This window comes from Castanea sativa, chromosome 2, assembly GCF_040712315.1.
Source record: "Castanea sativa cultivar Marrone di Chiusa Pesio chromosome 2, ASM4071231v1".
Classification (NCBI taxonomy): domain Eukaryota; kingdom Viridiplantae; phylum Streptophyta; class Magnoliopsida; order Fagales; family Fagaceae; genus Castanea; species Castanea sativa.
Genome location: NC_134014.1, coordinates 13485219 through 13509322, shown reverse-complemented (window position 1 = coordinate 13509322; position 24104 = coordinate 13485219). Strand labels below are relative to the sequence as shown.

The following is a 24104-nucleotide window of genomic DNA, read 5'->3' as shown; positions in this document are numbered from 1 at the left end:
GAGATCTTATGAAGATAAATAGATAATGGAATTTGTTTTTTTTTTTTTTAAGAAGAAAGATATTGGAAGTTAAAGGAGGATTTTGATGTTTTGAAGGTGGGATTTAATTTGGACCCACCAATTTAGATGTGAAATTTTGTCTTAAATAATTCAGTTCATGTGACATGAATGGTGTTTATTATGGGTATTTTTCACAATTGGTAAAAGGGAAATAATTATGTACTCCCGGAGTACCATAAATGTATATTTTTTCCTCTCACATGAATGGTGGGTCTTACTAATTAAATTCATTGCGAGGCCCACCATTCATATGAGAGGAGAGAGTACGCATTTATGGTACTTCGAGAGTACCTAATAATTTTCTCTGCTAAAGTAATACACACTGTTAGAGTCCGTTTGATTGGGAGGATGGAAAAGTGAGAGTATAGAAAATAGAGAGGATGGAAAAGTGGAAGGATAGAAAAGTTTTTAGTTTTTCTCAATTGTGTTTGGTTCAGAAGGTGGAAAAGTAGAGGGATGGAAAACTTTTAGGTTTGGTTGAAAATAAGGTTTGTATAAATTTACCATCATGTCCCTCTTAAATAAAAGAGAAAGTAATACATTATACTTTTTTTTAAAATTATGTATAGATGAAAGTGGACATTTCAAAAAAATAGTATAAGAAATCATCCAAAAGTGTTTTCTTAAAAAAAAAAAAAAATTAAGAGAAAAAAATGAAAGAAAAGAAGAACTCACCACCTAATCAAACAAAAGAAAGGAAAAAAAAAAAACCAGAAAAGTGGGGCAAATTTGTCAAAAAAAATTTCACTTTTCACTCCAATTTTCTTTCCAATTTGGAGAGATTCTATTTTGAAGGGAGAGGAGAGAAAACTTGTGGGCCCACCACTTTTCTCCCTCTCTCAACCAAACAGTGAAAAATGTCATTTTTCACCCTATTTTTCTCTTCTTATTTCTCATCCTCCCTGTTTTCACCCCAACCAAATTCACCCTTAATCTCGTGTTAATAAAAACGGTGTTTATTCATTATAGGAGAGCAATATGATATTGATATTGCTTCAATCACAACTTATAATAGTTATTAAAAAAAAAAAAAAGTTGTGTCTAACTTTACTTTGTCTTTGATTTTGTAGGAAAGGGTGAGATCCAATCTTTGCGGTTTGACGGCATTTGATTGGCAGATCAGTTACAATGGATTAAGTTGTTTAAAAATAAAAATAAAAAAGGGGGTTGAATTTGGTTAAGATTTGTGAGAATTGGTCAGCACGATAGTGAATTCGCAACAAGGGGGTTGAATTTGGTTAAGATTTGTGAGAATTGATCAGCACGATAGTGAATTCGCAACGCCTACTATTGAAGAAGACGTCAAGAGCATAGAATTTTAAAATCATTCGGAGCTTCCGGGAAGGAAATAGAAAATAATGCATGACACATTGCCACATTCTGCCAATAGGAGCAGCTTGTAATAATCAACCATCTTCTTGACATGTTATTTTTATAGCATGTCCAAATAAAATTTATTGAAATTAATTGACTTTTATCATATCTCTTTGGATGAAACCGAAAATAAACTCACAGTGCCAACCTGGCAATCTCCATCTAAATTTTTTTACAATTATTGAGTGTGTATATTAAAAAATGTTTAGCTTCAAACATGTTTGGAATACACACACATACATATATATATATATATATATATATATATATATATGTTTGTTGTAATTAAAGAGATCATTTATGTGTAGTTTTAGTCACATTTATCTTAATAAATTATGTAATTTGTTTAAATAATACATATAAATAGTTACATAATAGATTAAAAAAATAGTTCCAAACATGCTTAAGGTAAAACTTTGTTCTATGTTATTAACATGTTATTATTGCATTAAATATTTACATGATGATTCTAAAAAATAAAATAAAAAATAAAAATATATGTATATGTATACACACACATGACTTTTTATTATGGACTATTTCACATTGTGAAATTATCATTCAATACATCTTATATCTGTTCCTAGTAGAGAAATATTCCGCTCTTGAATTTGCAAAGCTTTCTTTATGGACAAGAAGTGTATGTTTGGCAACTAATTAAAAGTTAACATTTTGTTTAAATTATTTATTATTTACAAATTTCATATTACTTTTTATCTCAGTTTTATTCCAAACAATTTAACTTTCAACTTTTTAAAAATAAACTAAGTTTTAGCTTTTTATCTCACATTATCCAAATCAGTTAACCAAAATAACCAATTCTCAAACGAAAATTTGTAACAAGGGCCTTGTCGTACTGTTAGTGTGATCCGTATTCATAAGTCATAACTGTGTTCTTGACTGTTGAACCTTCCAAATAGTATTGAGTTCAGAGTTTTTCTTGTATCGGTGCCTGCCGAGGAAAAGGACAAAAACAAAGGGACATTAGTTTGGTATTTTTTGATCAACAGAACACGCTTTCTCACAAAACTGCTAGCACAGTTGGACATTTAGTTTGGTATATATGATGAGTGCGTACTCTAAATAATAAGTTGATTTGCCCATGGCCAATACAGTAAAGGTTCGGTTACACATAATAAAATCAAAATTATTGAATAGCTTTTGGTAAACCGTAGAAGAGGTGGGTCCACATCGCACAACTTTTGCTAACGTGAGAATGGGTGGCACGATGGAATGGATTTATAATCCTAATAAAGTTTAGTTATCGTTGTTCTCAATATTAAAAAAATGGTGGCACGAAAATATAATTATATTCGAAAAGGATAACATTTTATTTGTAGTATTGGTTTACATTTACTTTGATTGAATTCAATTAGAGTATCTAAAATTATATTTACTATGTAGTATCTAACACTGTATTAGTAGTTTATTTTCGGTTCCATACTCAAAAAAATATTAGAGTACTTAAAATACTATACATAAAGATATATATCTAAACTCTATCTAAGTTTTTCTCGAATGATTTTATAGGTATCTAGCTAAGTGATCACCTATTACTTCAAAGTTAGACCCAAAAGTAAAATACCTTATATATTCTATAAGGTTGCATTTATTTATTTATTTTTTATTTTTTATTTTTTTGGTGTTTGGCAAGTGCCATGCTTAATGCGTGACCATAGATTATGTGGATTAGAGTGGTCAAATTGTGTGTTGTAGACATTTATGTGGCGTTTGGTACGGGGTAATGTTTTAAGATTCCTAATAATATTTAAAGATTCTCATGTTTGGTTGCAAATCACGGTAAGGAATCAGATGCCAGGGGAATGTGGATTCCCCTCTCAGTAGGAATGTGGATTCCCTTTAAAACATGTAGGAATCCAGATTCCCAAGTTTAAACGAAATTGTATTTTTTATAAATTGACAATTTTAACCATTTTTTCATTATCATTTAAGCAATTAAGATTAAATATAAAACAAATTATTATGGATTAAATTCTTTTAAAATTATTATTAAGAATAACAGCATTTAAGAATTTAAATAGTTATTTTTGTATTGTACCTGTCATTTTGAAATGTTTAGACTATAATTTTAATGAATTTTTCATAATTAATAGTTTATATTTGGTTTTTCATTATTTATTTAGATGAAGATTTTTTTTTAAGGACTTGATAGTTCACATTCAAATCTAAGGATAGAATAGGAAAAATAAATAATTCATTTAAGATTCTTGGGAATAAATCAAATATTATCATCTCACATTCTTAGGAATCTTAAGATATTCCTAATGAAACCAAACACAGGAATAACTACATTCTTAGGAATGTGATTCGAATCTGGATGCCAAGAGTAATGTGAATTCCCCGTACCAAACGTCACGTTATTGAGTCCTACACTGGTTTTTACAAGGTGACCGAGTTATATAAACAACTATAATGAGTTTTAACTGTAACTAAACTATTAATTGTGGCAAAAAATTATGAGAATTTTTGTATCATTAGCATTGCTATTTTTTTTTTTTCCTCCTTTTTTTCCCCTAAATATAGGCTTTTGTAGGGTCATAAACCGACAGATATAAAGCGGTCAGCCTGTTTTGAACCACAGTCAACTTGGGTCCGCCAAGCATTGGGATTTTAGTGCAAACCCACGTGGGATTCGATATACAAAATCCATGAAGAACAGTATATCTGATGGGACAACCATCACAACACAACGGCCCTACACCCCCCATCAATATACATACATACAGCGTTTTTTTTGGATCGAAACCAATTATTCAGTTAATGGACCACCAAAAAAGATAAAGGAAATATCTTGATTTGGTTTGTCTCTAGTGAGATCGCACCAGCAATTCTTTGACACTACTGATGCATTGCCGCAAGGCTAACATGATATGTATCGTTTTCCAGTGTTCCGTCACAATCACTGAATTAATTCAACAACAATAAGCTTAGTCCATGCATTTGGGTTTAGCTTTTGCTGATTTCCCTAAGTATAATTGTACTTAGAAAAGTGAAGCTTTATAAAACTGAGTATTGAAATTGACTAGCTGCTTAAATGGATACATTTTTATATGAAAGATATTTCTTTTAGTGAACAAACTTTGTAGGCCAGATCGTAATTATTTTCTGAGAAGATTAATCTGTCTCTTTGTAAAGGAGGTCCATATAATTCCATTCCAAGAAAAATTTTTAAAATGATAAGATCAGAATTTAATCAACTAGACAAGAATTTCATGAGGTTTCTCAACATAAATTAAGTTAATAGCAGACCTGGCTGTTCCTATAATCCCCAAATTTCATACTAAAACTTGAAAATAGCAGCACCACTTGATGGCTTTGAAGCAAAAACATAGAGGCCAAGATCATTCTTGTTAAGAGCCCTTTTGTCAATCCTTGATTGATAGTAGCGTTCCTGATACACGTAACAAATCACATTGTCAACAATTGCTTCGTCTAACTATACAGGGAGAAATTTCCATTTAGGACATAGAAGACTTACCTTCAAATTGAGGATAAACTGTGGAACAATGCTCTCTTTCACCAAAGCAACTGCACAACCACCCCATCCAGCTCCTGTAAGCCTTGCCCCAAGTGCACCATGTTCCCGACATGTATGTACAAGTTCTTCCAACTCCGGACAGCTAGTTACAACAAAAATAAGACAAAAGTAAATACAGCAAGATGCTGTGAAATAAAAGAGCATATTTCATAAAAGAATGATTAATGCAGATTGTAGAGTGCACAATAGGGGACAAAATCATCATCATAATAGTAGTAGATCAAATTCAACATTTTTTAATGTAATAAAGATGCATGCTTTCAATCAAGTCCTGCAAAAGCAACAAAGACACATCACTCTCTCTCTAAGTAGAGAATGCCAACTGCCAAGAAGATGTTTGTGAAGAGCCTTTTTGAAATGCTCAAATTTTTTAAAGAACAAAAAAAAAGGAAAAATTGTCAACACCAAAAACATTTAATTGAGTACATATAAGCTGCAAATTTATATGAGAAATTATTCCAATTTTTTTACGAGGTTTTTTCACTAATGATGAGAAATAATTGGAAGTGTGTGCTTTCACATTCTAGAAGCTGGACTTGAACATTTATACCTGCACTCATATAAAACACTACAGCTGTGATGGCTCTCATTCATAAGGTCACCAAGCTTCTTTAGCTTGTCCTCCTCACTGCAAGAATTAGTAGAAAATTAGAATTGAATAAACTTGAACTTCGTTTTTTTTTTTTTTTTTTTAAAGTTGAACTTGGATAATAGCATGAACAGGTTTTACATCATGTAATTTATTTAACACTGAAATTTAAAAGGACACAACAGAAAACAATAATGAAAAATAAAATCAGCCATAATTAAGTTGGGTATAATCCACATCACAGAGTTCTATTACCATCAGACCTTCAACCAATGACTAAATTATAATTCCCAAGTCCTAACCTAGTTCATAAGGGATCCAAATGCATATAAGAATATCCCAATTACAGAAATGACACGAACATATAATGCATAAACTATGGTGATTAAGTTTTATTCTGGACGCCAACTTACCACCTCCCTCCTTTTTGGGGCTTGGACCAGCCTCATAAAAGGATTAAGGCCATAAGTGACAACAAAGGCAGAGTTACATACAAAGGCCAAACAAGTAGCAGCATGCACATGCATGAAATCATAGAGTAGCAACAGAATGCCCCGCATTTCCAACTTCTAGTTTCACCACATCTCATAGTCTCTATCTGATAAACAATCAGCAATGTTCATCTCAACCAAAATAAATGCATGCACATGTATAAGCATGCTAATAAAACTACTATCAATCAATTCATGTGACTCACCTTAAATCTGATGATACAGTGTCCTTAAAGGCATGTACCCGCTTGGCCTCAGAATAAACATGAGCGGCTCGCTGTCATATTTCAGAAAAATTGCAAAGTGAGCCAAATCTCGAAATGAAATTGCACTGATATTTTTAAATTTTGGTTTTAAATTTCTAAGATAATATTTATGATATGACCACTATTTTGAAAAATTATTCAGAAACACAGGTTAATACTTAGCTGCTGGTTCAGGACCTCGGGTACTTATAATTTTTTTTTTTTTTTTTTTTTGGGTCTTCCCCTGAACAGGCCCTCCACACCCCTCCCCCTTTTTTGCTTTTAAGGAAACTACAAGATTCAAGACCATGATTGTTTGCATATCCGTTAACAATAGAAATCATGAACTTGTGATGTAGATTAGCAAGCTTAGGACTGAATGAATTTGTAAAATGAGCAGCAAGTGAATACCTACAACACTTCATTAAATTTAAGCAGGTTCAATAACCATCATTTTTTTTTTTGATAAGTAAAATTAATATATAAATTAGACAATAACCATCATTTTAAACCAGCTGTAGTGATGCCACCTAAGGTAATTGACGTATTATCTTGATGTAAAGGGCTGAGAGGGAGGCATGCTCTTAGTTATATATGCTGCATGACCCCTCATTTGGAGGAAATGGAATAGTTGCACTTTTGCAAGCATGGAGCGATCTATGGTTGATCTTAAGGCCCCTTGTGCTTTCTATTTTGAATGTTGTACAATGATTTGGGGGGTTTCTTGTATTTCTTTAGTTGATTTTATGGATCATTTAAGAATTCGGTTGAACTCTTTAGGAAGCTCTTCATTTAGAGCATTCCTTTGTTTATTACAATTCTATAGTACTTATTAAAAAAATATACTAAAACATGGAAAATATGAACAGGCAAGATTCATAACTTCCAAATCATAATTCACTATGAAATGGTTAAAACTAATCTTTGCCATCTATAGACCACAAATTAGAAAGTACCTGATGTAACTTAAAGTGCTTGGCAGCTCTCAACACATCCAAAGAAGTTGGAGAATCTCCAAAAATTGATGTTAGCTTTTCCTCTGTGATTATCTCAATCTCTTCAGCCGTATAAGGTTCCTCTTTCAGAAATTCCTTAAGAAAGACAGATAATTTATATACATTCATCACATGCACACACACGTGACTAGAAGATCCAACATGGATGTATTATGCTATAATATGTTTGTTATAAAATATTTTCAATGTCGGCAGAAGATAAGAAAAAGAAATACCTTGACAGCAAGTACAGGATCAGAAGAGTCACGAGGACTGGCAAATGATATGCATAACCCTTCAACATCAGAAAGAGTTTTTACACTTGATATTGCCTCTTGTGGTTTCATTCCCAGCTTTATACCGAGCACAATCTGAAGATATTTCACAATGACATTGTAAGTATTTATTTATTTATTTTTAATATAATCACATCGTGAATATAAAGATATTTATGAAAGTAAAAAAAGTAGTGATCCCTCACAATGTTCAAGTAAGAAATGAAAAACATGAATCTCTTCACACAGAGAGAGAGAGAGTTCAGTTTCTCAGCTGATAGCATGGGCTTTTCTATTATAATCCAACTCAAAATTTAGCTCTGTCTCTAAGAAAAAATATTTGAACCACAACCCTCAAAATCTTCCTCTAGCTACCCATCCTTTTCTAACATGGTGAAAGTAATTGGCAAGTGTCTTGAAAATTGTGATATGAAACCTAAAGCAGGCATAATTCAAGTCAAATATATAAGACTGCCTGGCAAATTTATAGGAACATTTTATGATCAAATCTTCAAGATTTTTTTTTTGGTTAAAAAGCATTCAAATCTTTAAGAAATGCTGAAACTTACAGCAGCCAGCCGGCATTCAACAACCCTGTTATTGTAATTGATAGCAGCAGTGACTGCTTTCTGAGATTCTGCCAGGGAATGGGCTATTATAAACGTCCCACCAGCAGGAAGTTGAACATCAGTAGCACGAATAGGGTTGAAATCAATCAGCTCTGCGAACCCAGATTTGGCCATAACCGAAATTGCCTGTCATGTGAAAAGAGACTAGTACATTAGGGAAATTAAACCAAATACAACAAGAATAAGTCACACTTTCAGAGGAACATAATTATGCATATGTTACAGGAATTCAGGAAAAGTAGAATGGAATTAATCATTAAAAAGCAAAAATGTATGACCTGATCCATTCCACCGGATTGTGTTCCAATGTGTCGTTCACATTCGCATGTAAGTTGGGCAATTTCTTTCTGTTCAACAAGAAACATTTGTTAGCATCTGAAACAGTTAAATAAAGGGATATATAGGACTTAAATAACTGCCAACGGTACCAGAAGGCAGGCTTGCCATATTAATCAAGTATAAATCATAGGATTTGCAAGTATGAGTAATATAGGATTGAAATTTACTTAATATGCTTTGCTTAATATAAAAAGTTTGACAATCTGTAAGCATATCAAGGCTAGAATTGCTCAACACTTGTTAATGGGCTGCCCCAGAAGAGAACAAGAAATTAATAAAAGACAAAAATTCATAGTTTCATGTGCTTGGGAAAATGAATTGACAATGTTACATTGCCAAATTCAGTAATGTTGAATTTTTTGAGAGGACCCTCTAACCATAATTATAGTTTTACCACAAAATAGATTACTTTATGTAGAACAAGCACTTTATCAAGCAACTGCAGGCACAGATGCACACAAGTTCTGGTCGGGTCTGTTTAATAAGTGATTCTTTAACCTTAAGTGCTCCCTTATATACAACAATTACAACACTGTACAATCTGTAATGATTAATATGTACCTTAGGAAAGTTTACGTCAAAAGTAGCCATTATCGCAATTGTGGAAGAGCAAACAAATGCTGCAGAGCTTGATAGTCCAGATCCTAAAATTCAAAAAAAAAAAAAAAATGGTGAGCCAGATTTGACTCTAGCATGAAAGTAAAGAATTACATCATTGTCATGGTATGAATGATAGTGAACTGATCAACTTCAATTGAACACCATAGCTAATGCCATTCCATATGAATAATGAGAAACACACCTGTGGGAACTGTTCCATCAACAAGAATATCTAGTCCAACTGGTTCACCAACATTCACTCCTTTTGATTTAGCATATTCATGATAACCTTTGTACCTGGAGAATACAGACCATCACTTTCTGCTAATTTATAATTTGTACACTATTTGTCAAAATAAATGCAGAAAGTAGTTGTTTTGAAAGAGATATAGAATAATTTAAAAATAAAAATAATGGGTCAGGTAGGGTACTACAATTTGGTCAAAACACAAAACATGCATTAGATACTGTCACATTATCTCATCAAGGTCATTTGGTACAACACTGCACCCAATATCACTTCAACTTTGCAACAAAAACATGCCCTTTTGAAGTGCCTTCAGAAAGAATTTACAACAACAATAACAACCAAGCTCTAATCACAAAACTTTGGAGTCAATTATGGATCCTCAACAGACTAGTCACAGTTGGTCACATATACTTTTTGTTTTCCTTGATTGACATGTCCTTTTTTACTACTTCTATTAATGTTATTTTTTATCTTCCTATACCTTTTTCATTCCCTCAACTTAAAACTAGCTCACTCTTTCTCACTTGTGCATTAATCAATAGGGACCACCCCATCTTTAAGTGTAATTCCGTGTTTGAGTCCTATATTTTCTTATCTACTCATCCATCTTAGCATTCTCATTTCAAATACACTCATTTAATGAATTTGTTGCTTCTTAAGAGCCCAACATTCAGTACCATAGGCTTCAGAAAAAAATTAAACCTAGAATTATACTAGTAACTTAGAAAGCAATAACAGAGAGCCAAAAATAAAAAGTATGGGTTTTCATTTCTCACCCGCAAATAAAATAATGGCCCCATCTGTGATTCTTCAAGTCAATTTCCTGCACAATTAAACAATCTCAAAATCTTTTATACCAAATTTAGTTTTAACACAAGTGGTCAAGGGATACAGCTGTAAGTGGCATGGTGAACAGTAAAGATTGGTCTCAAAAGTGAAAAAGCAATCCAATGTCAAAAAGGAACTCTACCAACATCTAATGCAATGATTTTATTCCACATATCAGATCTGAACTTCTAATTCAACAACAACAGTTTAATCATCTATCTAAACCAAAAATATCATTAACAGAAACAGTCAATTATCCAATCAAAAACGCCAAGTAAGGCAATTCTAGCTACAAACACAAATCACAGCTAAAAAAAATTGATCGCCAGTATTATACCTGATCAGGATCGGCGGGATACGTACACATAGGATACGTATCACTAACATTTGCGATTCTAAGAACCTTTTCGCCTTCTCCCTCATCGTGCTTCCGAATAGCCACAATCGTGTCTTGTCGTATCGCCATTGGCAGCACCGAGTAACCTTCATAGTCGATGTGCTCTCCAATCAGGTTCACTCTCCCTGCACCGCCACAAAATCAATTCATCCACCATAGAATTCCCTAATCTATCATCAACAAATCTCTCAAATTCAATCAAAAGCAACACCAATCACAACGTTTATCATCACAATTCTCCTTCCTATCCATACGTCTCGCATGTATATATGATACAGACATACATTATACATACGTACACATACATACATACATACATACACAAATATAGATTCATTCATACATAAATATACGTACAACAGTCTTTAAGGATTGAAATTACTGCGATACACATACACACATATATATATATACATACACACATACATACACGTATACGGAGAGAGAGAGAAAGAAATTAGAGTCGTTTTCAACAGTATTATAATGAGATTTAAAAACAGAGTTATTTTTTTTATTATCGCAGAGTTTCGGAGCAACCAAACAGAGTTTTTATTTCTCTCCAAACTCTGATTTTGGAATTTTTCTAAACACTTTCTCAGCAACCAAACACCGATAAACGCACACACCTGGAGAGCGAGCGAAAACGTGAGGAGCGTGACCGAAAACTTGGACAAACTTGGACTTGAGATTGTCGAAACGAAGCTGAGCTTCTTCAGCTTGAGAACCGTCGCCGTACACTGGCTCAAGCGACGAGAACACTGGGATTGGTAGCTCTTCGTGTTTCGCCATTTTTTTTTTCCCTTTGATTTTCTCGGAATTCAATTTCCTCAGCAACTCTGTAATCTGTCAATTTCTTCAGCAACTCTGTAATCTGTTTTTTTTTTGGTTTGGAATCTATGGACTATAAATATTGAGATAAGTTAGAAAAGAGAGCTTTGCGGTGATCTATAGTTTAACCAGACTTGTAATGCAAAAAAGAGTCCAAGTATGGTACAGTTCTTATCGGCTATTGCATTTTTAAATTTGTTTATTCCTTTTTTTTTAGAGGTCAGTCTTGATTACCGGCTTGTCACCGGATAAATATGAACTGTTTTTTTTTTTTTTTTTTTTTGGTTCTTTCGTGTAATATATATGAAGTATGAACTGTTTGTTTGGCACAATCGTCCGGTTTGGTTTGAAGTTGTTTGACACAAACAACAGGTTACAGGTTGTAATTGAAATTTTCTGTCCCTGGTTTTGTTTTGTTTGGTTTGGTTATAATAGTATTAGAAAGTTGAGTTTGTTCAATAGTGGGAAAAATTATTCAAATATTCTTTAAATCATGTTACTTTTTTTAAAAAAAAGTTTTTAATTTATATTACAATAAAAAACTTTACCAGTTGAGCTAATTGAAACCTACAAAACTTTGTTACCTTCATGAATGATGAATGTCACAACAAATTTATGACGTGTTTGGTAATGTTGTTCTAATTTAAGTATTGTGGAAATACGTGTGGGTAAAAAAAATATTGTAAAAATACGTGTTGTATTATTTAAACAACGAAAACAGTTGTTTAAACAACACAAATAAACAAGCCATTAATTAGTGAAACTTACAAAAGATGAGCCTACATTGCTTCTAGAGTCTAGAGTATTATCATCTTTCTTGTTTTTAAATATTACAAGTTTTACGTCTAATTTTGGGAATTCTAGGCTTTTACCCTTATTTTTTTTTAAAATCTAGCAATATGTCTCTATTTTGAAACTATTTAGGTCGGTGTCCCTATTTTAAAATTCGATTTTTTTCAAAATCATGTTTCAATGTAAAACTTGTTTTGTAGAAAATCAAGTATAGGCGATCAAACTTTAAATAATAATAATAATAATAATAATAATTGTATGGAAATGGAACTCGAGCTCCATGAACTCGAGTTCCACAATTTTTTTTTTTTTTAAATTTCATTTGGCATAACTCAATTTTAAACCAATCGAGTTTTACATTAAAACTTGATTTTGATAAAATTGAGTTTCAAAACAGGAACACGGACCTAAATAGTTTCAAAACAATAGCATATTGCTAGATTTAAAATAAAAAAATAAATAAATAAAAGGGCAAAAGCCTAGAATCCCCCTAAAATTTTTAAGTGAAATTCATCATTTTAAAAAAACTATATAAAAAATTCAATAGTTAAAAGAAAAAAGAATTTAAAAATTGGACTTTCAATTTTAAAAATATTAAAAAATATCAATTGAATTATAAAATTCTTAGTGAAATTCACTTTTACATGGAAAAAAATGAGGTACTAGTACTACATTATGAAATGTTGAGGCCAAAATTGGAAATTAAAATTAATTTATAAACAAAATAATTAGTAGGAACTATTACAAAACTATATTTTTTACTAACATCTCGAGTCTAAAGAGTTGATATTAGGCCTAAAAATCGACTCTTTGAGGGTCGATTTTCATGTTTTGATCAAGTCTAAGTTGGTACTTTTTCCACGTGGCGTCCACCTGGAAATTGAGTCTTAGAAACTCGATTTATCCTACAAGCCACATACACACTTACAGGGAAGAAAAAAAAAACCAGCTGAGTTCTTGTTCTTCATTGTCACACACACAAATTCAAACACCTTCTCTTTCTCTCTCTCTCACTAAATGGGCGAATCTAGCTTTCAAAGATGAAAATCACTGGCAAGCTGCAACTGCCGGCGACATTCGTGGCGAGTTTTTCCTCCAAAACCCTAAACCCTTCTCCGAACTCAGATCTTCAGTTCCACAAGCACTAGCATTCGCAGGTCCATTCCGCGCCGAGTGACTCGGAACCCTATCCAGCCAGACCACGCCACCACCGCACCACTGCGCCAAACCCATGCAACACATTGGGTTTGAAAATGCGCCAAATAGTTGTCTAGGAATTTTTGAGCTTTTCCTCACCACCGCTGCTGCTAGTTCCTCACTGAAGGCTCTGATCGGGTGCTACTGACACTAGCTTTGGTGCTCCACAGACATGGAAGAGAGTTTTCTTAGTAATGAGGGAACGAGACCCATGACCTCTGCAACTACCATAGGTAACTAATCACACCGTAAACACCACCAATCGTTCTCCTCCTCCTTCAGGTCTTGGTTGGTTAGGGATTGGGTTTTTTTTGTGACAAAGATTTGGTGATTTTTATTTTTTATTTGGGTTTGAAAGCTGGGGTTTGGGTCATCTGTGGGTATTTTTTTATTTGGATTTTGTATGAAAATTAGTCTAATATAGTGTTTTTGTTGGAGTATGAATGATTATAATTTTTTTTGGCTTATAAATTGAGTCTCTAAGACTCGATTTTCAGGTAGATGCCAGGTGGAAAAAATGCCACATCAGACGGGATCAGACCATGAAAATCGACTCTCAAAGACTCGATTTTTAAGCCCAAAATTGAGTCTATGAGACTCGAGATGTTAGTAAAAAATATAGTTTTGTAACAGTGCCTACTAATTATATTGTTTGGAAATTAATGTTAATTTCTAATTTTGGCCAAATGTTGAGTTAGAATTTTTTTTATTTTTTTTATTTTTTTTTTATTTATTATGTGAGAATCAATGTTGAGTTAGAACTAGTAACTCACAATAATCTAAAGATTCTAAACACGATGATTACAAATAATGATGGGTAGCCTTTTCTGTCTTATTGGGTTTGCAGTGAAAAGCTTCAGCTCTCGACGAAAGTGACCAATATAATCAGTTTGAGCAAAAGTAAGTTTGTTACATCATTTTCTCTAACCCCTCTGGCCCTGGTGCAATAATCATATGACAATTCTTCCTCGTATCATTTATGCGTAGTTATAACCTATGAAGCACGGGTGCGTTTCGGGATTCAGGTGTGGGTGCGGGAGCGGGTGCGGGACTCGGCAATTTTTGAAAAAGTAGGGTGCGGGTGCGGCAATTAAAAAATTATTAAAAATATTTTTATTTTTAATATATTGCTAAACATACTTTTTTCACATTATATAAATATATACCAAATTTAAGAGCAATAGTAAATAATAACTAGAATACAGAGAATGGAAGAGAACCTAGCTGAAGAGAAATTTTTTTTTTTTTGAATTTCGGCCGGTATCGGCCGATTTTGCCGGTACCGGTTTGATCCCGATACGTATTGATTCGGGCCGAATCGGCTCGATTTCGCGCGCGTCGGCCCGTATCGGCGCGAATCGCGCCGAAAAAAGTATTTTTTTAATGCCCAAGGCGGCACGGACGCGCAGGCAGCGGCGTCGCCTGTGTGTCCCCGCGTCAGACGCGGGTGCGGCAGCCCAAACGCCGCACCCGTGCTTCCAAGGTTATAACTTATACCATATGGTACATTAGTACTTGCACAGTTGCACATAAAAATCTCAATGTCACTGACCTTAGGGCTACCTTTGGAAACAATGCCAAACTCAACTATAACAATATTAACAAAGACGCAATGATTAACTGGGACACAAACACAACAATGGTATCTACCAGTACCACCATCCTTCTTATCCTACAAAGATCGCACAAAATAAAGAAGCCGATTATGCCAGCTAATAGGCTATTATATAGATATATTATTTTGATGATCATAAATCACGGATTATCCTATTTAAACAGATTAGATAAATAAGAGTTTAGATTAAGTTAGAATAGAATTTTTATCTCGTAAAAAAAAAAAAAAAAAAAAAAAGATTGAAGCTGGATGCCCACATCTTACAACCAGTGATTGAGTCAAGTGATTATCTTATCTTGAAACAAGTAGTTAAATTCTCATTAAGATAGAATAAATTATTTTAATTAAATTGTATTACCAAAATTATCAAGTAATTTATTAATTTTATGCGTAGTTTATTCTATATAAAACTCTATTACTTAAATTATATTTACTAAAAATTTTCAAGTAATGAAATTATGTATCATAATTGGTGGACATAAAATCAATATGTGTTTATGTATAACTCGTTAATTTACTTTAAATGAAACTTGATTAATTAAATATTTTATTTTATTATTTATTTATAATTTTGAATTAATCTATGTTGCCCAATTAATCTAGTGACACGAAATTTTTCATTAGCATATGAGATTGGTGCATAATGAAACGTGTTTTGAATATTTAGTCCTTTGAAATTGATATTCTTTCAATGAGATTGGTGCACGATGAAACGTGTTTTGAATAATTAGTCCTTTGAAATTGATATTCTTTCAATTACAATTTATTATTGTGAAAAAAGATCATCTCTTTTTTCTTTTTTGTCTCTCTCTTCTTTGATAAAATTTTCTCTACTCTTTTTTTTTTTTTTTTACAATATAGAATTTCTACTCTAACTTAATTTAGGTGTATATGCGTGTGAAACTCCCTTCTAGAGACTTGAACCTCGGCCTTTGCCTCCCACCCCCATAAGCATTTATATTTGTATGTGACGTTTGACACAGAGTAATATTTTTGGATTTTTAGGAATGTTTAAAAATTCTCATGTTTGGTTGCAAATCACGCTAAGGAATCAGATACTAGAGACTTGAACCTTGGTTGCAACTTCCTCCTAGAGACTTGAACCTCGACCCTTGCCTCCCACCCCCATAAGCATTTATATTTGTATGTGGCGTTTGGTACGGGGTAATATTTTTGGATTTTCAGGAATGTTTAAAAATTTTCATGTTTGGTTGCAAATCACGCTAAGAAATCAGATACTAGGGGAATTTGGATTCCCCTCTCAATAGGAATGTGGATATCCCTTTAAAACAGGTGAAAATCCAGATTCCTAAGCTTAAAGAAAATTGTATTTTTTATAAATTGACAATTTTAACCCTTTTTCATTATCATTTAAGCAATTAAGATAAAATATAAAACAAATTATTATGGATTAAACTCTTTTAAAATTATTATTAAGAATAAAAGCATTTGAGAATTTAAATAGTTATTTTTGTATTGTACGTGTCATTTTGAAATGTTAAACTATAATTTTAATGAATTTTTCATAATTAATAGTTTATATTTAGTTTTTCATTATTTATTTAGAGGAAGATTTTTTTTTAAAAAAAATTCATAATTAAGAATTAATATTTGATTTTTCATTATTTATTTAGAGGGATATTTTTTTTTTTAAGGACTTGGTAGTTCAAATTCAAATCTAAAGATAGAATAAGAAAAATAAATAATTCATTTAAAATTCCTAGGAATAAACCAAACATTATTATCTCACATTTTTAAGAATCTTAAAATATTCTCAATGAAACCAAATATAGGAATAGCTACATTCTTAGGAATGTAATTCCTAAGAATGTGATTCTTAAGAATCTGAATGCCAAGAGTAATATAGATTCTCCCATACCTAATGCCACAGTAGAGTGACCACCGCACCAAAAGAGAGTGGTGGTGTCTGTAATCTAATATGAATCTACACAACTAGGCTATGGTCAACACGTGGTCCACTTTTCAAAACGTACGTAAACACACGTGTCTTCTTTGTCATCTTCTAGTCAGAAGGCATCAAATCATGTAAATTATTGTACTCTTATTGTAATCCACTCCTTAATAATTTGCAACTTTTTAGCACTTACTAGTGATTCTTTAAATATAATAAACTAATATGAAAAAATAATTAAAAGGTATATGCAGTTAAATATATCCCTACAAGTGCGGTTTGGTCGGTGTGTGTTTAATCTTAATTTTTTTTTCATATAAACACTTCAATCACTAGTAAATGAATAGTTTACAAGGTAACAAATGAATAGTTTTTTTTTTTTTTTAGCTGAATAACAAATGAATAGTTCATAAATAAATAAATAAAAGTAACAAATGAATAGATGACATGACATCATATTACTCATTTGGTTCAACTTATTTTCATCCTTAATAAAAAGAGAACGTAAAACTTTCTAAAACACTACTTTTTTTTCAGGCGACAAATCTTGTTTTATACCTTTTATACCGTAAACAAGATAACCGATAAAAATAATCTCATCCAAAGGCACACATTCTCACACGGTCGTGCCATAACCATAAGCTCATCCAAATGCACACATTCTCACAAAGCCAAGCCATGGATGCATGTCGGTAAGAAAAGCAAGCACTAGTAGAAGTAGAGAAGCTTTAACAAGCTAACAAGAGTTTCTATGAGCATAATGTGCCACAATTGATAGGAACTCTGTCAAATATGGAATTCATCATTCTTAACAGACCTTCCATGTGCAATAATGCAATGACAAATACACAACTGAAATGCAATGACAGACCCTCCATGTTCAAAATCCAACATTTCACTTGTAGAGGCAGGTTAAAATAATCAAGAACAGCAGCAGAAGTACAATTACAAAGTTATGCATACCATATCAAACCAAACAGCAGAACCTTTAATAACTTACCTACGCAAAAATGAGTGCTGTAAACGTTGAATCACAAGTCATGCAAAACTATATGGCGTTAAATCAGTGGTTTAGAAATTTAGTTACTAGTGAAAATTCTATACAAAATTTTGGTTCAAGAAAATTTTGTCAGCATTGAAGCTGTACTAAAAGGAGAATCTGGAAACTTCTTCATCTTCGTCCTCATCCTCATCTATAGCATCTTCATCGTCAGTAAATCTCTCATAATCATCATCATCTTCATCTTCTATTTCTTCATCTTCCCCATCCATCATGGTTTTACTCCTATCTCCTTTGTCCTTCAGACCAGTGCTCAAGACAACAGTTTCTCCCCCAGATTTCTCCATATCCTTCCTCAATTTATCCAAGTTCTCCTTCCTGTGATCTTCCTCCAAACGTTGCTTCTCTGCCCATCTCTTGTCGAGATCAGCCCTGCACAAACAAGAATAAGCAGCAAAAGTAATAAAAGTTTGATTATTTAGTCTGACCATTATGGTAGCAATAGCATTGCCAAGCAATAGAACTGTAACAAAAAAGCAAGGAGAACATTTATCAAGTTCAGGCAATACTTGTAAGTTTCCATGTACTCCTCGGCACTTGCTTCAATGGCCTTGAAGAAGGCGTCTATTCCAGCACCAGAAACAGCAGACACACCAACTGACCGTAAATTCTTGTAGAACTCATCCAGAACAAGGGCAAGGCTCTGAGTTAGAGTTGATGTGTATGAGCTGTCTGAACTTACTGCTGCGTGAAAGGCCTCAAAGTCATCCATCCACTGCATGCACATCAGCATTCAAGACAAGGATATAAATACAAAACAAAATCTGGTTGTATATATATGCAAGTTAACCAGACAACAAAGGGAAAGGAGAAAAAATTATAGTGTCCAAAGCAAAGGGTGAGAAAACAGCTGCATCCAGAGAATCAGATTTAGACCATCATATCAAATACTTTGTTTAAAAGAGGCAAAAGGAAGAGTCAAATTTAAATTTTCAGAAAATACGAGAAGTGAAGAGAATAAATGATATTTACTTTTTCTTTCTTTTTTCATCATTTGGCTTTGAAAAGAAAGGAGCAAAACTATTTAGAATAATTTTAAAAAAATAAATAAAAAAGACTAACCAGCTGAGGTAGAATTCCAAAATAACCTTGGCAATCAAACATGATAGAAATGAACATTATATTTTTCTGTTAGAACCACTAACAAAATTTGGCATGATAGAAAATGCACAGCTTTGTGTAATACAAATTCAACCAGACTACAAAGATCCCAAACACTAATGAGTTTACCCTAATTTAGCTTCTCAATGCACCAAACAGACTGGGTACCTGAATAGATCTTTTTTTTTAATATAGGTAATCAAAGTTTTATTGAATAAAAAGTACATATGATTAACACTACTTAAAACAATTACAAGTAACTCAAGAAGAAAAACTGACAGATTGTAGAAAATCAGAAATGGAAATACATTGTGTGAAACCCCAAATTCTAGACCACTGAAACAAAGTCCCAACTAGTATAGACTTCAAAAGATCTAAACATATTGATATTAATGTTACTTGCTTGACTAATGAAATTGTTAGTTCAGACTTTGGGGTTTAGTTCCAAAGGTTCACCAACATAAGACATGATCAAAATTATCACCAAACAGAAGCATCAGTAATTTTTTCTTCTTTTTTTTTTCTTTTTTTTCTTTTCCATTTTTCTGGTAAGTAGAAAGCTAGAAGCACAAGGGTTTAAATAATGTAACTTCAACATAAATTATGTACTTGAAGGGTCAAGTAAAAACAAACCTCCAAGGCAAATTGATGTTGAGCCACATCAGTCTTGTTGAATGCCAGCACAAGAGGCAACCTTGTCTTGTAAAGTATACTACAAGCATATAACATATTGCTCATGAAAGTAACTGGACTTGAAGAACGAGGCGTATCAACTACATAAGTGACAACAGTAGGGAAGGTTGAAGCAAAAGCTTCTGTAATAATAGCACCAGAAGCAGACCAAGTAAATATTTCAATTTGTCCAGGAGTATCCACAAGAACATAATCAAGCTGATCTGCTCGCTTCTCGATAACAGAAACAACCTGATATAAGGCATCATAAAGATCATTATACAAAAAAATACTTGGTGAAAAATGGAACAGACAATAAATGAGAGTAAAAGATTTTGAAATGAGAACATAAACCAATCCATAAATATATAATCACCATAGAGTATCCATGGCTGAAAAGTGCTTGGCTTATGCATGCAAATTAATAGATATTGAACCAGAAGTACAATCTATGTGCTTAAACCAGCCAATTCCAATCTAACCTTTTCTCCAAGAGATTTCTTCAGGATGTTTATTAGTTTGATAGTTTTTTTTTTATAAGTAATTAGTTTGATAGTCCAAAGAGGACACTTATAAATGGCTGTAATACCACCCATTCTATAGGTCACAAGACTCACAACAAGGCCTCATTAATGGCAAAGGTGAAGCCGGACGTGCTAAACAATTGAGTTGTTCTAACAGTTTAATATATATTTTTTTATTGGTAAGTTATGTGCACAATCGATGGGTCTTAAAACATGACTACACCCTCCACCCCATCATTGTGGGAGGAGGAAGTGTCAATTGAGCTAGAACTCATAGGCTAGAATAACAGATCTACTCTAAAGCAGATATTTGACATGTAAGCTTTACCTCATCAAACTTCGTAGCAAACAAGTTAAGCGATGTCAAAATTCCACCATTAGGTCCTAGATTGTACTGCTTCATCACTTCCTTATACTTCACAGTGTCTCTTATATCAATGTTAGCGCCATATGGAAGTGTCATCACTGCAGGGTCAAGGTTCATCACATAACCCCTAATATTCGAAGCCTGGGTGTGGCAAACCAGCCGATGAAGAAATGTTGTTTTTCCACTCCCTAAGAAAATCCATATAACATCTTTCAGTCTTTATCTCCAAACAGTAAACATACCAAAAAGTTCCCAAAAATCCAAACCCATATAAATCAATGAAAAGACAACCAATATTACTTTTAAACAAAACCGATTAGGGTTAATTTAATTACCTGCCATCCCTACAACAATGATGATAACTGGTTTTCTCTTGAAGTTGGTTGACGAAGTCCCAGCCTGCCAAGATGATGATCCCTCAATATTTAGCTTATCCATTGTCTCAGCAAGCTCCTCTTTTTCTTTGCCCTTTGCCTTTGACACAGATTCAATCAATGAAAAATCAATACTGTGCATCATCCAACTACCAAAATTAAGCTAAATCTTACTTTAGTCAGCAACTACAAGTGTTACAGAAAACCAAAAAACAAAAAATCAGATACTGAATCTATGAATCATGGGTTTATGTATATTTATAAAAATTGGGACCTGAGCCAGCAAAGCACTCAAAAAGCCTACTTCCCTTTGTTTTCTAAACAAGTAACAGAGATAAAACACACAAAATGAACTAATTTAAAGTAAATAAATAACACACTCAAAATGTAAAATTCTACACTTTTCTTTGTCTTTGTGTTCCTATTACGTTCCTTCGTTTTCTCAACCACCAAACATAGATAAAACACATGAAAGATGAACTAATATGTATATAAACGCGCTCAAAATGTAAAATCAAACACTTTCCTTCATTTCCTATACTTTCCTAAGTTTTCTCAACAACCAAACAGAGATTAAACACATGAAAAATGAACTATTTAAAAAAAAAAACAAACAAAAAAACAAACTATAAAAACAAAATTGACTGAAAATGTAAAATTCTATTCCATTATTTTCTCAGCAACCAAACAGATTAACATATGTAACAACAAAAAAACATTAAAAACCAAAAAAAAAAACGAAACAAACAAAGAAGGGTTGAGTGAGAGCAATTACTTGAGCGGCTGACGAGTCAGAAGAATCCATTTGCATTGCCGCACCTTCCTCCGATGACTTGACATTCAAACTGTTGGAATCAGAATCAATATCCATTTCAAAAACCCTCGATTTCTCAACCTAATCCAGCTCTGCCATATCAAACAAATTTAATGCAATAATCAAATGAGACAGAAACCGCCGCTTTGAAAAAAAAAAAAAAAAAAACAAAAATATTTAGAAAAGCAAGTATTTTTTGCGTAGATTCTAGGCTTCTTTTACTGTCAAAAGGAAAGTTTTAGTATAATTGAAAATGTGAAAAAGAAAGTCTTAAATGGAACAATTACAAAGTATTCCACCAAAGTAGAAAAGAGAAGAATCGAAAAACTTTAAGTCAAATTCTCACTTCACATACAAGAAGAACGAACTTTCCCTTTGATTGGTAACAGAGAGAGAGAACGATTGTGTGCGTGAGTGTGACAGTGTGTGTGGGTTGTTGTTTTGGTGTTTTTGGGGAGCAAAGCTTTATAGGGTTTTTATTTTATGTTGTAACTTAAACGACGTCGCTAGACATAAAAGTAAAATTGAGAATGAATGAGATCCTATCATATTTCTCAAAAAAAATTAACTGCGGTTTTTAATAAAATTATAAAAACGTTTTTAAACCAAAAAAAAAAAAAAAATCCAAAAACCAATTAACAAGTAACAACGTCGTCTGCCTAGCTCAGAAGAAACAGAAACTTGAAATGGGTTTTCAGTGTTTGGTTGCTGAGAAAGAAAGTAGAAAACCAATTGAAACTGGAAACACATAGAGGGCCACAAACAACAGCCAAAAAAATCCCAAAAGTTTCTCCTTCACTTACTTTCCTTCAACTCCTCAGCAACCAAACAAAGTAATAACCCAGCAAACTAACTAAACAAATAGTAATGATAACAACTTACAGAGATTGTATGCAGTTTTGGGCTTTGAAATGAAGAAATACGGTCAGGTAAGGTTTGTGGCGGAAACCAACAGTCCAAAGTCCTCTCTCTCTTAGTCGGCTCGTAGGGTTAGGGGTTTGGGGTATGTTCCAGAGACGACGGGGTTCAGGTTTTTTTTTTTTTTAATTAGCGCTTTTATAATTTTAAAATAAATAATTAAATATTAATAAATTTATTAATTAAACAAGTTGGGAATACCAAAACCGCGGCAAAAAAAAAAAGCAGTCACAGACCCATTCTCAGCAATATATCACATTCTACAACAATATACTACTTTCTAATGTTTTTATTATCTAAGGTTTGTTTCCAATGTTTCTTTTATTTATATCACAGACCCACAATGATTCCGATTCATCTACAATTCCGATTTAGAATCGAGGCAAGCGAGAGGTGGGGTAGAGAGAGTGAGAGTGAGAGTTTGAAAGACTTACTAGCTGGGAGGAGGAGGAAGAGGAGGAGCTCTTGTCGTGGGTCTGTGACGGCAAGGTCAGAGCAGAGACTTCGAGATGCGTTTGCGGCGTGGGTCGACGGAGTGGGTCAGCGGCTTGGTTCAACGGAGTGGGTCAAGGCCGTGTGCCGGTGACGTTGAGCTTCGGGTAGGCCGACTGCGGTGAGACAGAGAGGTGAGAGTTAAGACGGAGGTGAGATAAAAGAAATAAAAAAAAAAACAAAAAATAAAGAAACAAACAAATAATATAATAAACTGAGGTAGAATAAAAAAAAAAATAGCTTTCAGCTCACGTACACAGCCCTATACTATATTGCTGTCTGTTGTAGCAATGTAGGTAAAATTAAATACTTTTGAAATTTAAAGAATTAAATTGAATGAATATAAAATTAGAACACTAAAATAAATTCTAATTAAATAAAAATAATGAGATTTTTCATGTTATTTTAACAATTTTAGCTTTGTAGAAAAATAGGCCCAACCATTTACAACAATTTTGAAATTTGTGTTAAGCCAATAGGTGAGCAAAATTTCATATTTCAGCGCACAAAAGAAAATGTCATCTAAACTAAAAATAACTCTTAAACCAATGTCTTAGGCTATTGATTAACATTTCATTTTTTCACAATAGTTAAGTTAATAAGTTTTTATTGATTCTTATTTAGACCTATAATCACTTTTTTACTTACCACTAATAATTTGTCACATCAGTCGAGTTTGGAATTATAGTCAATTTTCTTTGTGTTTACGGACTTTCTCATAGCTTGTACCTCAACTAATTGGCACATCTTGATGTGTGGGTGTGTCCATGACATTCAAGTAATAATAAACATTCTACTGTTTAATTT

At 32.9% G+C, this 24104-nt stretch overlaps 2 protein-coding genes across 5 annotated transcripts; both read right to left on the bottom strand.

Annotated features, from left to right (window-relative positions):
• Positions 1-4515: 4515 nt before the first annotated feature.
• LOC142625708 (galactokinase) lies at positions 4516-11644 on the bottom strand. Its single transcript, XM_075799402.1, has 13 exons — positions 11258-11644; positions 10572-10756; positions 10183-10229; positions 9359-9453; positions 9118-9200; positions 8496-8564; positions 8158-8343; positions 7550-7684; positions 7275-7409; positions 6280-6350; positions 5544-5621; positions 4934-5075; positions 4516-4846 (listed from the first exon to the last, which is right to left on the bottom strand). Exons 1-13 carry the CDS (start codon positions 11418-11420, stop codon positions 4736-4738), a joined length of 1500 nt encoding a protein of 499 aa, XP_075655517.1. The 5' UTR covers positions 11421-11644; the 3' UTR covers positions 4516-4735.
• A 6300-nt stretch (positions 11645-17944) lies between these two features.
• LOC142626182 (GPN-loop GTPase QQT2) lies at positions 17945-22915 on the bottom strand. 4 transcript variants are annotated; one of them, XM_075799980.1, is made up of 7 exons: positions 22770-22915; positions 21849-21979; positions 21035-21173; positions 20661-20887; positions 19770-20060; positions 18545-18750; positions 17945-18407 (listed from the first exon to the last, which is right to left on the bottom strand). In XM_075799980.1, exons 2-7 carry the CDS (start codon positions 21942-21944, stop codon positions 18122-18124), a joined length of 1245 nt encoding a protein of 414 aa, XP_075656095.1. In that variant the 5' UTR covers positions 21945-21979; positions 22770-22915; the 3' UTR covers positions 17945-18121. The 4 variants fall into 4 exon arrangements, with proteins under 4 accessions (XP_075656095.1, XP_075656094.1, XP_075656093.1 ...); XM_075799979.1 differs by lacking the exon at positions 22770-22915 and adding an exon at positions 22243-22345; XM_075799978.1 differs by lacking the exon at positions 22770-22915 and adding an exon at positions 22234-22330.
• Between the last annotated feature and the right edge of the window lie 1189 nt (positions 22916-24104).

Excerpts from the sequence above, each read along its gene's own strand:
- LOC142625708 (XM_075799402.1), bottom strand. The coding sequence starts at position 11,420 with ATGGCGAAACACGAAGAGCTACCAATCCCAGTGTTCTCGTCGCTTGAG. Across the intron at positions 9,454-10,182 it reads GGCCATTATTTTATTTGCGG|GTACAAAGGTTATCATGAAT; the intron begins GTGAGAAATGAA and ends TGTATTCTCCAG. Across the intron at positions 8,344-8,495 it reads AATCCGGTGGAATGGATCAG|GCAATTTCGGTTATGGCCAA; the intron begins GTCATACATTTT and ends TTCACATGACAG.
- LOC142626182 (XM_075799980.1), bottom strand. The coding sequence starts at position 21,944 with ATGGATATTGATTCTGATTCCAACAGTTTGAATGTCAAGTCATCGGAG. Across the intron at positions 21,174-21,848 it reads CTGACTCGTCAGCCGCTCAA|GCAAAGGGCAAAGAAAAAGA; the intron begins GTAATTGCTCTC and ends TCTGTGTCAAAG. Across the intron at positions 20,061-20,660 it reads TTGCTACGAAGTTTGATGAG|GTTGTTTCTGTTATCGAGAA; the intron begins GTAAAGCTTACA and ends GCCTTATATCAG.